Raw genomic sequence first — 13,147 nt, forward strand, 5'->3', positions numbered from 1 at the left:
TAATAATGAAATGTTATATGCAGTATGCTGTATTTTATTCTCAAGGACATTTCAAAAAAGTCTGTCTTTTATCTTGGTAGTTATTTTTCAGAGAAAAAAATTAAATGCATGAGTTTTTAACAAAATTGTTGTTGACTTTGGGCTTTGTTTTAGTAAATGTATTTGTTCTTCCCTTTTATTTATGAAACTTTATTACATAGTGGACGTTTAGTATTATGGAAAAACCGTACTAGAAACATTAGTGTTAATAGCTTAGTATTTTCGTCCTTCACAAATTAATGCCTGTGGTAACTGGATGATTTTAGGCCTGTTCTTACAAACAAGGCCTTAGTGATGTGCAAGGAACAGTAATACGTGTCAAAAACTCCACATTAACCAAGGTAAGCAAGAATAAATGGGGTGTAGGAATCCCCTGTTAGGCTAAAAATCTCCAAGAGAAAATCTCCAGAGCCTAAAAATTAAAGACCTCCAATATCATTTAAAAATAAAGCCTTTTATGTAGTAGGAGAGCATTTTTTCAGCTGATAATCAAATAACACTATTATAGAGGCTTACTAGATTTGCAAATTTACAAGTTTTTACTAGTCAGTTGGGTCCCTTCCTCAGGAAATCAGTTGAAGTTTTTTTTTCCTGTATTAACTCAAAGAGCCTGCTTGTCCTTAAATCCTTCTGAATATATTTGCCTTACAATTTGACTACATTGAGTCAACACCCTTATAGGAACCGTAATGCAATAAAAAAAAGAGAAACTGTTCAATATAGTTTCCAATTACCTTAGGATCAGATTGGAGAAACTGGAATGTACATAATAAAACCTGCACAAGACTTGAATTCTGTGAGATTTTGGAAGCAGCCAGTGCTTTTCAGCATAAAATACCATTGGAAGCTTTACTCTGCTTCCAATGGTTGTAAACTGATAAAAATGAAAATGTGTGTGTCTTGAAGTGTGCATTTTACTTTTTAAAAGTTTTTGAACCACACCTTTGTGTAATTGAAAGTCTCATATGTAAGCAACTAAGCATCATTGCTTGTACTCAGTCATTTTTTTATTATAGTGAATGTTTTTGCTTTGCCATGTTCTGCAATAAAATTCTTTATAACTTATTTACATTTTTACTTTGGAAGAATATGTCAATTCAGATGTGCTTGGTGAATTTATTTGGAGAAAGTCTTCAGGTTACCCTGGAATCCCCAATATGCATCTTGCTTGCAAACAGAATATGGAATATTAGTTCTGTCTTGTTTTAATATGTAGCTAGCAGTAGAGTTATTACAAAGTATTTGAGTGTATCCAGAAATAAATTTGTATTTTGAGATATGAGTTTGTTGCATTCAGCCATAAAATTTTTATTGTGGATTTATTTTAGTTTTGCAAATAAATTTACTCTGATGTAATTAATTGCTTTTATTTTAGCAAATGATTATAGACAGAGAGAGAAACTTGGATTTGCATACACCTGTAAAGGAAAGTATTACATCTCATGTGTTTCCAATGAGTAATTTCTAAGGTGGGTAAATAAATGGGCTCCAGTGTAATACTTTTTGATTTCTTCAACTTATTTTTAGTTGACTTGGAGCATATTCGCACAGTGAAAGCTGACAAGCACCAGCGATTTTGTCAGGAAAACAATTGCAGTAGCCATTTCGTGTCAGCCAAGACAGGAGATTCTGTAAGTAAGGAAAAAACCCCAAACTTGTAGATGTCTGTTGTTTTTTTCAAGTCACAGCAGTCTTATTATACTTTATATAACAAACTGTTGAGAACTCAGGGTGCTGCTGACCCTTTTTTGCTTCCCGTAGTTGCATGAAAAGTAGATCTTTGTATGAATGTGTATTATTCTTAGTAAATTTCAGTGTCATCTGATTTTCACTTTGAGGTACAGATTTGGTCTGGCTTATACATCAGCGTGAGAACTGAGACCAGCCACATCTCTGTTTGTTGTCAGCCTGTAGTTTAATGTATTTCTTCATTCCAGGTGAAGTTTCATCTAGAGACCATCAATATAGAAATTTCCAACAATTGGTAAATAATGTGACAAGACCCTGTTGCAATAAAAGATTTAATGAGTCCTGAGCTGTGAGAGACATTCCCTTTGCAGGTCCATTGAAATTTGAACATTCTGGCATTTGTACCAGATGCTTTGCAGAGTACATTTTTGAACAATCCTTTGACTCTGAGCTAACTGGGTTATTTGTTTTAGTTGGAAGCATATGAAAGGAAAGGTTTTTTTTTGGTTGACACTATCAGTCAAATTAAATCATATTGTATTGTTCAGCTTGATTTCTGTCTCGTGCCTAATGGGTTTGTCATTCCCATAAAATGGTCTTGTATCTGTCTCCTTAATATTATTGTTGACAAGAAAGTTTACCTTATTTTAATGTTATTGAGTAGTAACTTATTTGTAATAATATAATACGTAATGTAATAGTAACATCCTGAACATGTTATTGAATGTTCAAGTACATGGAAGTATAGTCCACAAATGGAAAAACTTGTTAAGATCTCTGATGAATCTTGTGCAGTGAACTGCCTAATTTTGTAAGATAATGGTTTTTCTGTAAAATCTAACAATATTGCTGTTACAAATGCAGCGATTCCTGATTAATTTTATCGTTTGTGTTAAATCATTGGCATATTTTTTAAAGTGTGAAAATATGGGCTTTTTAGGCTAGAAACAGAAGAAATAAATCATAATACTACAGTTAGTAAAATGTTCATCTAATAAAATGTATTCTTTTCTCAAGGAGACCACAAAAATTAGTTCATTTTATAATTGATACGTTTATCTTTGCTAATTATGACAGAAACTTTATTGCAGCTTTTTAATTAAGTCATTAATTATATCAGCATTCTACTATAAATACTGATTGTACTTTTCATAGCTTACTGTTTAAAAACAAAAGTAATTCTGAACATGCCAAGAAAACATGAAATATCTACTATATATCTAAAATATTAAATATCTACTGACAAAAGAAGTAATTTCCATAGTTCATTTTTAGTTTCAATACAAATTTGAATTAGTCCTTTCACTGTTGCTGCTCACTGATCATTCAGAAGCTGGCGTGTTTATCTTAGACAGTGATTTGAGAAGAGGCCATCCATTGCTGCTGTGAGTATAGACTAGAGGAGCCATACTCAGTTAAATGATTTGTTTTGTTTACATCAGATCTTTTCAACAAACTTGATTGCGAAAGATGATTTTGTGTACATAGAAAATTCTGAAAGTTGTCTCAGGGGCAAGAAAATGTAATGGAAGATTCGTTTTCACTAACTGTGCTACTGTCCATCAAATCACATAGCTGAAGCATTGCTCTTGTGCTTGGTGTTTTTTTGCTTGATGTTTTTATTTTTGTGTCCTCAGGGCAGGTGATGTAGCTGAGAGCACCTGAGAGCTTGGTGTGGGTTAAACTAGGTCTCTGAGGCTCAGAATCTCTGTTCAGTGTGCTCTTTCTTCTTGTGTAGGTGTTGGTAGAACAGACCAGTACTACACCAAGGAATTGAGAGAAAGAGCAATTGTTTTGGAAACTACCACACTTTGTTGGTTGTACCACTAATTTATTTATGGCTCCCTTCTTGGGTGTTAGAAGAGATTGTGTAGATAGTACTTTTCTTAATTTTCACTGAAAATGACTGGGAGCATGTACATAGATTTATTTTTTTTTTGGGTGGCAGCTGCATGATGCAAACCAGTGTAGCTTGGCAATACAGTGTTCAACAGCAGTGAATGCTTAAGCTGCTCCTCTTGAATATGTTATATTCTTTAATCACATTTAAAATGCAATTTTATCTAAACAGTAAGATAGGTGGACTGTCTTGAGATGAATTAAAGGAATTTTTTAAGACAGCATTGCTACCCAGTATTATGTGTTTAATCATATCTAAAGTCTAACTTTGCCAGCCTGCTGCTGCAGGCTGTACAGCGTCCTGCTTGTTCCTAGATATTTCTATTCAGTGTATGTTTTGTAAGATTCTTCAGAACTCTTTTATACTGCTAGTTTTGGGACATACATAGTAGAGATTTTGGTGATATTGATGCACAGTTCTGTTATTCTCAGTTTCAGAAACCTACATCTCTTATTTCACAATACACTGGTAATGCATTTCTGTGCTAAACATTAGTGAATACCTTTATTCATATTTTATAGCACTGAGAGTAGTATTTGAGAGGTGGGTTGTGTAAAAGCTTATTTAAACTTGGGTCTCTGGAGACAGAGTAGAAGTGTTGCTTAACAATCTGGCATACTGTTCATTTCTTGTACCATTGTTGAGTTATTTTCTCAAATTTTTAAACAAAATTGAAAATACCAGATGAGGTTATTTTCAGATCTGTTTTGCACAGGTCATAATTTTGTATATAATTGTTTACTGTTCAAGAATGGTTTAATGTATTTGAAAGAACCTCAAGGATGTCTGTTTTTAATAATTTAAATGCAATTTATTTTCTTTCCATAGGTCTTCCTGTGTTTTCAGAGAATTGCTGCTGACATACTCGGCATCAAATTAAACAAAGCAGAATTGGAACAATCACAGGTGATTTTCCACAAATACACGGATGTTTTTAGTATTTTACTTAGTATTAAAAGTGATCTATTGTGGATTTATAACTGTTCTTTAAATCAATCTTCACCTATTGTTCTGAAGATATTTATTCAATTTCACAACAGCTTTTTTGAAATATGATAATTCCTTATTTATCCATCAGGATTAACTCTCTGAAAAAAGAAAAACATGTTCAAAAGTAAAGAAAAACTTTAGTTATAAGGATGTTAATTTAAAAATAGCACTTAAGATTAGTTTAGAAATTAAGTATGTATGCATATACAGGTAGCATGGGAGATATTCTTGATATTATATGCATGGGTTTAAACTGAAAAATTTTTCTACAACCCAGTTTCAGAAACCTCAAAAAGAAAGATTATACTATTGAGGCAACCCTGTGTAATGACATTTGATATTACAATGATTTAAATTTACCTAATGAACCCAAATGTTGCTATCCTAGTGGTATAATATCCTGGAACTGCTTTTCAATACCAGTGTTAAACAAGTACCACAAAATAAGTCCATAAATTTTTTAAAATAAATGGCAAAGCATTTCTTACGTACAGCTTGGTCTCCTTCTTCTTGAGATATACAATAAATATGTAATTTCTGAAAGTGATTTGCCACAGCAGTGTTTGCAAGCTGTGTTGAAGTGGTTAACTAGAAAACTGTATTGCGAGCAGTAAAATTGTAAAATATACATACAGAGCATACTTAACAAGCAGAGTAGTTTTAAAAAGCTGTAATTTATAGGCAGAGAAACAGTAAGTGTGTCTTTTAAATGTTCTTTTACTACTAAGGTACCATCCATCTACTATTTTGAGGTCTGTTATTTACCTATAAATAATTGAGCCCATAGAGTTTTTCAATTTTTCTTTGGTTGTTTAGCTAGCACTGGAATATCAGTCCTGGACCTCTCTGTGCTGTGAGTGGTGTTCTGTAACTCAGGTGTAAGATTGTAGAAAGGTGCGCAAATACCTTCAATTTAAAGGAGGCTGATAATAGGGTTATATGGAAAACTGTATTGTTCTAAAGAAAGGGTCTGTTTTTAGGTTGTTTTTAAAGGAAGAAGCTCCATATAGCCCCAGTTCAAGAGTACATGACTTTCTATGTCAAACTGCTGCCAGATTTAAATAGGCTTCCTTCTACTTTAGTATTGTAAGTAGCTTTTAATTTTGTTGAGTAGGTCAATGGAATAGGCAATATATAGGTTAGACAAAGTTGATATTATACAAGTTGCTTTAGCAATAGCCTATAAATAGTTAATTTGCATAAATACTGGGCCATGTATTACTGTTGATGTGAATCCAGGCTCTAATTAACAAAAAAAAAAAAAAAAGTAAAAATATCTGAAAAACTACCACCAGCAACAAAAGAACAACAAAAGAAGAAACAAAGCCAGCAAATTAATTTGGACAGAAAGGAAACTTCACTGTTGATTTTCAGGTACAGGAGAAGTGACTACATGCTGCAACACTTTGCATGTAGCTAAAGAGTGTGAACTACTTAGTTTGCAAAGTTCTGGTAATGGATTATAATTTCAATCTACCCCAAAGAGCAATAGCTCTTTGCTATCAGTAAAACCTCTGCTTCTTTTAAGAGTGTTACTTTGAATGGGCTGTAAGTTTCCCCAGTATAAATCAGAAACCAATGAGAATTGTATTGGAAAGTCTGTTAGCTGTATCTTAAGGGTCATTGTTGTATGGAACCAAATACCCCCATCACTTCATAAGAATAGAAAAGGGAAAATCTCTACATAATTTGGAGAGTGAAAACTTGAACCTTCATATTCTCAGGAAGATAAATTCTCTTGAGAGAAATTCATTTGTGTGCAGTAGAAAAGCCTAATTGAAGTGATGTATAGATGCTGTTTCCCAAAAGCATGGAGTTGGTCTCTTGGCTGGAAGGAGGTGATATTAGAGGACAATGTCATTATTAGTTTGCTGTTTTACCACAGACTTTTATATGAGAGGTGCAGGTCTCTTTTAGTGTGGTGGTGGTGGGAGTTTTTCCCTCTTCCATCTCTAAAATGGGCACGTGTCTTCCTTAATTTGTGGGACAATTATATGAAGTGTGTTCCTTAAAATTTTTAGGCATTGAATACTCTAGCTACTGGGCTATGAAATTAGATCAGTGGATAGGTGCACGCTAGATAAAAGCTATCAAGAATCCAATAAATACAATACAATAATAAATGTGACTCATCTGTAAAGTATACAAGTGTTGACTTGGAGTTAATCTTTAAATAAGGCGTAAAAGCTGTTGTAGTTTTTACAAATGTGAACTATTTACACACTGGATTATATATTTGAGTTTTCCATATTTTGCGTAATGCAATTTCCTCATTTTCAAAACTGAGATGGTTCTTGCTTGAATCTGTTTGTCAGAGAATATCAGATATGTTCATTCAATCTAGGTGGTAACAAAATATAAGATTAAATACTGAATTCGTGTACAGTTACAACAGTCAAATGCTATATGTGTATTTTTTATTGTCTAATATTGAGACTATGCTTTAAAATTATTTCTAGCACTCAATTTTGTGCCTGAAAATCTTACTTCTTGTCTTTAGAGCCAGTTATGATTGTCAGTCTAGGAAGATCTTAGATGTGACTCATAGGTGGATAGAAATAAGTAATAGGAATCCCAAACAAATTATTTTAACTTGTATGAATTTGTGTAGTTTGGCTCATGACTTTTGAGCTTTGATTTTTGGCAGAACTGCAGCTCTTGTGAAAAGTATGTGAAGTTCTTGGTTGCCTTTAAATCAGCAGCACAACTTCTGTCAATTAAGTGCAAGAACAAGCCTTAGAGATTGAATTATATTTACTCTGCATTGTTTCAGAAAACAGCTGCAGCAGTTTAAGATATTAATGCAGCCCAAGCTATTTGCTACTGCCCTTTTGTTGGAATGTATTGCTCCCACATCAGAATCAGAAAATGGAAGGTGATCATGTGCTTTGGCCACATCAGAGTGAAGCTGAGCAGTTTAGCTTGAACTGCTGCTGAAAGTTGTTTTAAAGAGAAGCTGCCAGACTTTGTGCTGAAGTGGATGAGGTGCAAGTACACGTTACATTCCACCAGCTCTCCTTTGGCAGCAATGATCTCCAGCAGAGGAATAGGACAGACATTTGGGGGTGGTAAGTTTTTATCTCAGCTAGAGCTACTAAACCTTGTCTGTTAACATGCTGAGATGACTGTTAATCAAACCTTTATTTGGACAAAACTGTGGTGAAACAAAGCACTAGATTGCTCTTCATGCGTGACTGGAAAGTAGAGCATGTTTTCTGAAATGGAACAGTTCCAAAATAAGAAAATTGTAGATTCTGACTTAAAATAAGTCCTCAAAATACTCTCCCTTTTAAATTGCAAGGGTCTGATGAAATTTGAGGAAATAGCTCCTTTATTAATCAAATGTTTTTCTTTCTGTATTTTTTACTTTCAACCGTAGTGTAAAAACTGCATGGGGTACAGCTTTGTTCCTTGGCATTGGCAAGAGCTAGCATTTTTGTAAGTGATGTGTAGTTTTCTCTCTAAGTAAATGCCAGTTCAGCAGACCTGTGTGTGTGTGCCAGCTTTGTACAATAAAATGTTTGGCAGATAAGTCAGATCTGGAATACAGAGCACCTTGGACCAAGAAAGGTTATTCTCATTATTAACAGTGATTTGAACCATGGCAATGATATGCTTGATGTAGAATCTGATGCAAAGAAGCCCAAGTTTTTAATTACCATGAAGTTAATATAAGAAATTTTGCAATGATATTTTTAAACTCTTATTTGGATGAAATTCCATTAGAAAATCCAAGTCATTTATGATTGTCAGTTTTTTGCTACAGTGTACCTAAGCATAGGTCACTAACCTGCCTGTGTTTACAGGATGGGATTTAGACCAGTGTTTGAGGAACAATTAATTGCCTACTGATTGCAGGGCTTTTTTTTTTCTTTTTTCTTGCCCCTTAGCTCTAGTCAAATGATTGGTATGAAGAAACTAGGTCCCCTGAGGTCAGATAACGCTGTTTAATGCTAAAACTCCTACTACTGCCCTACATGGGATTTGGCAACCTTTCTCTTGATAACATCAGGCTAGGAGTCCTGTAAATCATGCGTGTTGTCCACTAGATAAGATAACATGAATGTGATCAATTAAGCTCAAGAAGAGTACTTCAGCAGCTAATAAATTCAGGTTCTTTACCAGCCTATTCAATTACTGTTGCTTGTTTGACATACAGGTTTTATTTACAGTGGTAATCTTGGACGTATACTGTTTATATATTCCTAATCCAGTTTATATATTGTTTCCTTTAAAATAATAGAATTTAATTATCTATTAATTCATTTTAACCTTGAAAATATATTTTAGGAAAGTTGAAGTATTTAGGAAAAAATAATAAACTGGATATCTTTCATAGCAGACTTGCTTCCTCTGCTGCTTCTTTGCTGAAATTGTTCCATGAATTTTACTTCCCTTTGCATGAACCTTGTATTGACCCTGTATTAATAATGAGAACCCTGTATCCCTTACCTATATTAATAATGAGAAATTAATAATAAGAAATTAATAATAAGAAAACAGTTTTGTTTGTTTGTCTTTAAGGGGAGAAATGGGAAGCTTTTATTTTTAAATGAAGCAAACAAAAATCAAAACTTAAGGCATTTTGATATGAAGTTGTTAATTTGGTCACTGCTTTTGGTTTATACGTTTAGGTGTAATGTGATAGTTATGTAATGGAAAAGATGCATGTGTACAGCTAATGCACTTGTTGCAAGCTGATAATATAGTATTTAATATTTAAGTATCTTTGATTTAAAGGACGAATAGGCCACTGTCATCTTTTCTTTCACTGTATTCCTTGCCTTTTTATTCTGTCCCTTCTCTAGCTTTGATACACTTTTGCTGATTGCATGTATGAGCCTTTCACTGTGGTACTTTGAAAGGGCATATCCAGGAAAAAGCTTGAGAAGCAGCCCTGGTGCTGTGAGTGCTGCTTTCAGCCAGAGATGTTGCTCTTCTATCTGCTTAAGGCCTGAAAATGCACTTTCATTTTGCTTCTGCATAATCTTATGTTATCCATTCATTCTTTTCAACTACTGATTAATCTCTCCATTGTTTTCCTTCTCTTTCTTTTCACATTCTTCTCCTTGCCCTCTATCCATCATGTTGATACATGGTTAACAGAATGTTGTCAGGGCAGAACTAGTGAAATATCCCGAAGAAGATAACCAACATCACACTTCCAACTGCCAGAGCAAAGTCTGCTCAATGCAGTAGTTCAGGTATTGATGGAAAACTTGGTTTGTTTCTTTTTTATAAGCTGCATTTCTTTTACATGAAGTAACAACTGTTAAAGTAAGTTCTTTTGGAAGGTTGTGTTTTGTATGTGTAAGTACCTGTAATACTCAACATATTATTTTGGAACTCTGTGTACAATTAATTACATAGTGTTTCTAATAATCAGATAGTTTGTAGAAACTTTGAAATGCTTCATGTTATTGTATTCAGAGCTGTACATTCAAAATATTGCATAGCTGTCTCAGATGGAAATGGATGCAAAATTGTACATTTCTGTCTTCATCATGTAGGAGAAAGCATCAGTCTTACCAAATGCTTTGTAAATAGAATGTGTAATATCTATTAGATCTGTATAAGAGAATAAATATAGTATGCAGAGCTTCTTTTTATGTTAATGTAATCTTTAGCTGGTATGCCCATCTAAGCTTTTTTAAAATATGGCTGTATTTAAAATTTGCTTTGAATTCTGTCTATATTTTCTGATTAAATGCTTGGAGAAAAGACAAAAAGACAAACTCAAGTACAATTTCCAGTTACAGTTTAGGCAGTTATTATTAAAGAATGAATGGCACAACTTCTGCAAATAAATTCTCTTTTATTGCTGTCATTCAGAACAATTCTCATGGCGGTAAAACTGTATTCACTGCTTTGGCAAAAAAATTGTATTCCTTTTGTAGTGTTGTGATAACCTACCAAGGCACTTGCTTCTGCTTAGCATGAATAAACCTAGAATTATAACGAGAATTAGCACCTAATGAGGCTTCCTGTAAGGTAGTGAAAAGAAAACTGGTTTGTTTATTTTTCCCTTTGTATTTCATAAAAATCTGTTGAATGCTTTGCCAGCATGAAGGTTTTGTTTTTCCTGATTATTACTGTGTTTTCTTTTATGACAGAGGGTGGTGAAGGCAGATATTGTCAACTACAGTCAGGAGCCTGTGACAAGAACCGTTAATCCTCCCAGAAGCTCAATGTGTGCAGTTCAGTGACCATGCTGTTCTTCTCTGGTTTGAAACCTTTGCAATCCTCCTGCCTTGACGCAGACACTGGGATTACCAGGAACTTTGTTTTAACAGGGACCAGTGCAACAATGCAATTTGAGGTTTCAGAAACATGTTGCACCATTTTCCATTAAGAAGCAGCAGGCAGTTCTTTGAATGGCTGAAATTCAAACATGAGACCACACGCTTGAAAAATTACCATCTTTATTCTTTTAAGTTATATTTAAATGAAACTGTATAACTGTGTTTATATTTCCTCCTCTCTATTTGACTGATACCAGAATAAAAATGGATGAGGAAGCCCTGAATTCAAAATGCTTTTAAAGGCATCACCATGGAAAGGTATTTTGCCAAAGCATTTTAAATTTTTTTTTCTCCAGTTATTTGAACTGACACTCAGCAAAATATTACTTGGAAAAGCTGTTGTTGGAATAATTTTAAACACATAATACATATTTTATCTAGGGATAAATTTGAAAGTGTTCCATTAATATATATACTTAGCACAAAATGTATAAATTATATCCAGGGAGAAACAGTGCTTGAAATAAAGCTGTTATTATAAAAATAATTACTTTTCTGAAGTCTCAATTGTCTCCATGGATGCTCTGAAAAATGTTAGTGGTTTTGTGTATTTTTATTACCACATCAGCATTACTTCTTACAGTAATAGGTAGGCTTATATGTCTTTATGAATATGGATGAATCTCAGTCAACAGTTTGGTCTGTAAATGATGAGTGATATATTCAACATGCATTAGAAACTGTTGATAGATCAATTAACATCAGTCACTTTAAATAACTAACAGAATAACTTTTAGCCTGGTACTCTTTTCTTTTGAATTTAGAGTAAATGACAAATAAAAAGCTGTGTGCTCGGTGATCTTCACACTTCTCCCCTGTTGCTTTTCTAGCAGTGCACAGTTCACTGCTAGCACATCTGAACAGAAAGCTAAGGAGAGAAAAAAATCAATTCCCAAACTAGAAAACTTTTTCTGTTTAAACTTTAGAATGTGCTTTCTAATAACTACAAGGAAACATTGGAGTTTCAGAAAGTAATGAAGCTATGAAGGAAGCTTGTATATCACAAGTGAAAGGTATGAGGTTCTTCAAGTGAATGCTAGTATTAAGCTGTTCAAGAAAGTGCTTATTAGTTGGAACAATTAAATAATTAGTAGTTTAACAAAGTAGCTAAACTATTTGAACTATGTTAAAAAGAGATTTCAGGTGGCAAAAAGTCCTATTTATTAGCTTAACACATAATTATATAAGTCTGTGATATGACTTAGTGCGTGTTGTTTAGCATTCAGATGTGGGAAATTCTAAGAAGCTGAGATATTGAGAAATTATGGTACACTAAGGTAGGTGTGGTTTGCAGTAAATTATTTATTCTAGTCTGTATTCTTGCTCCTTCCCGTGGGGTTAATGTCCCACTGCATCGCTTTACTGTGTAGTTAACTGCACCTGTAAGGACAACTCTCTTTCACTGCAACCGGATGAGAACTTCTGTTCAAAGAGCTTTTCTTAAGCAGTTGTTCAATTCACAAGTTTATGGCCTCCAAGGCAGGTGGAAAGTTTTTTAAAACCTTACATTTCTTGGTGTGTTTGTGCCCTCAACTCTGCTTGTATGCTCAAATACTGACAAGAACTGCCCCCTCTGAGAACCTGAGCACAGTGTGGCTCAGGCAGGTGGCTGTGGTCTTTCTCTAGTTCATGCGTATCACCTTCATGGTCCTACTTCCCAAGTAAAAGGTAGCATGGTCTTAAACAACTACTTGGGGTGTTTAAATTTTCTTCTTTACCAACTATTGTTGTTTTACTTTTGAAAAGAAAGTGCTTTTTCATGACTTCATATGCAGAGTCCATTTTTACCTTGAATAATAAAAAATTTTTGCTTTTGCATTTTGGTATCTTGCAGTATGAAAGATGTTATATGTAGCCCAGCCCAAGCTGTTTTACAGGTGGATTTTATGTGTTGGTGTCATCTCACATTTTTTTATTATCAGTACCTAGTTTTCTAGCTGTCTTTGACTTGTACATCCTTTTGTATTTTATCTGTCTTGATCTTTTCACCAACTGCTATGTTAAAGGCCTACCTCCTCTGAAGATATTTTTGTTTATGTTTCCAGGCTGCCCTCATTCTTCCTCCCTAACATACATGTATATTATTTACGCTAACCAGGAATCTCCTCTCTTCTGTGCCCTCAGCCCCTCCTTTTGCTGCCCCTCTTAACCTCCTCAGCTTTTTGTATTGTATACTGACTTCCACTCTCTCTGCTTTTCCCTCCCCTTCCTGCCCATTGAGATCCAT

The 13,147-nt window shown here is 34.1% G+C and overlaps 1 protein-coding gene across 3 annotated transcripts in view; it reads left to right on the forward strand.

Moving 5' to 3' along the window:
* The window catches only part of RAB28 (RAB28, member RAS oncogene family), a 63,171-nt gene extending 51,758 nt beyond the window's left edge, over positions 1-11,413 (forward strand). Inside the window, exons 5-8 of one of the 3 annotated variants that reach the window (XR_009277669.1) lie at positions 1,567-1,670; positions 4,457-4,534; positions 7,392-7,686; positions 9,725-9,821. Coding sequence is in view for 2 of the 3 variants with exons in the window: in XM_058839036.1 (XP_058695019.1) it covers positions 1,567-1,670; positions 4,457-4,534; positions 9,725-9,817 (275 nt within the window). In the remaining variant the exon portion in view is untranslated. Of the gene's footprint in view, positions 1-1,566; positions 1,671-4,456; positions 4,535-7,391; positions 7,687-9,724; positions 9,823-10,731 lie in introns of those variants that run through there. The other 2 variants (XM_058839036.1, XM_058839035.1) reach the window with 2 other exon arrangements.
* The last annotated feature ends 1,734 nt before the right edge of the window (positions 11,414-13,147 follow it).

The sequence above is a fragment of the Poecile atricapillus genome, chromosome 4 (genome assembly GCF_030490865.1).
Source record: "Poecile atricapillus isolate bPoeAtr1 chromosome 4, bPoeAtr1.hap1, whole genome shotgun sequence".
NCBI classification, from domain to species: domain Eukaryota; kingdom Metazoa; phylum Chordata; class Aves; order Passeriformes; family Paridae; genus Poecile; species Poecile atricapillus.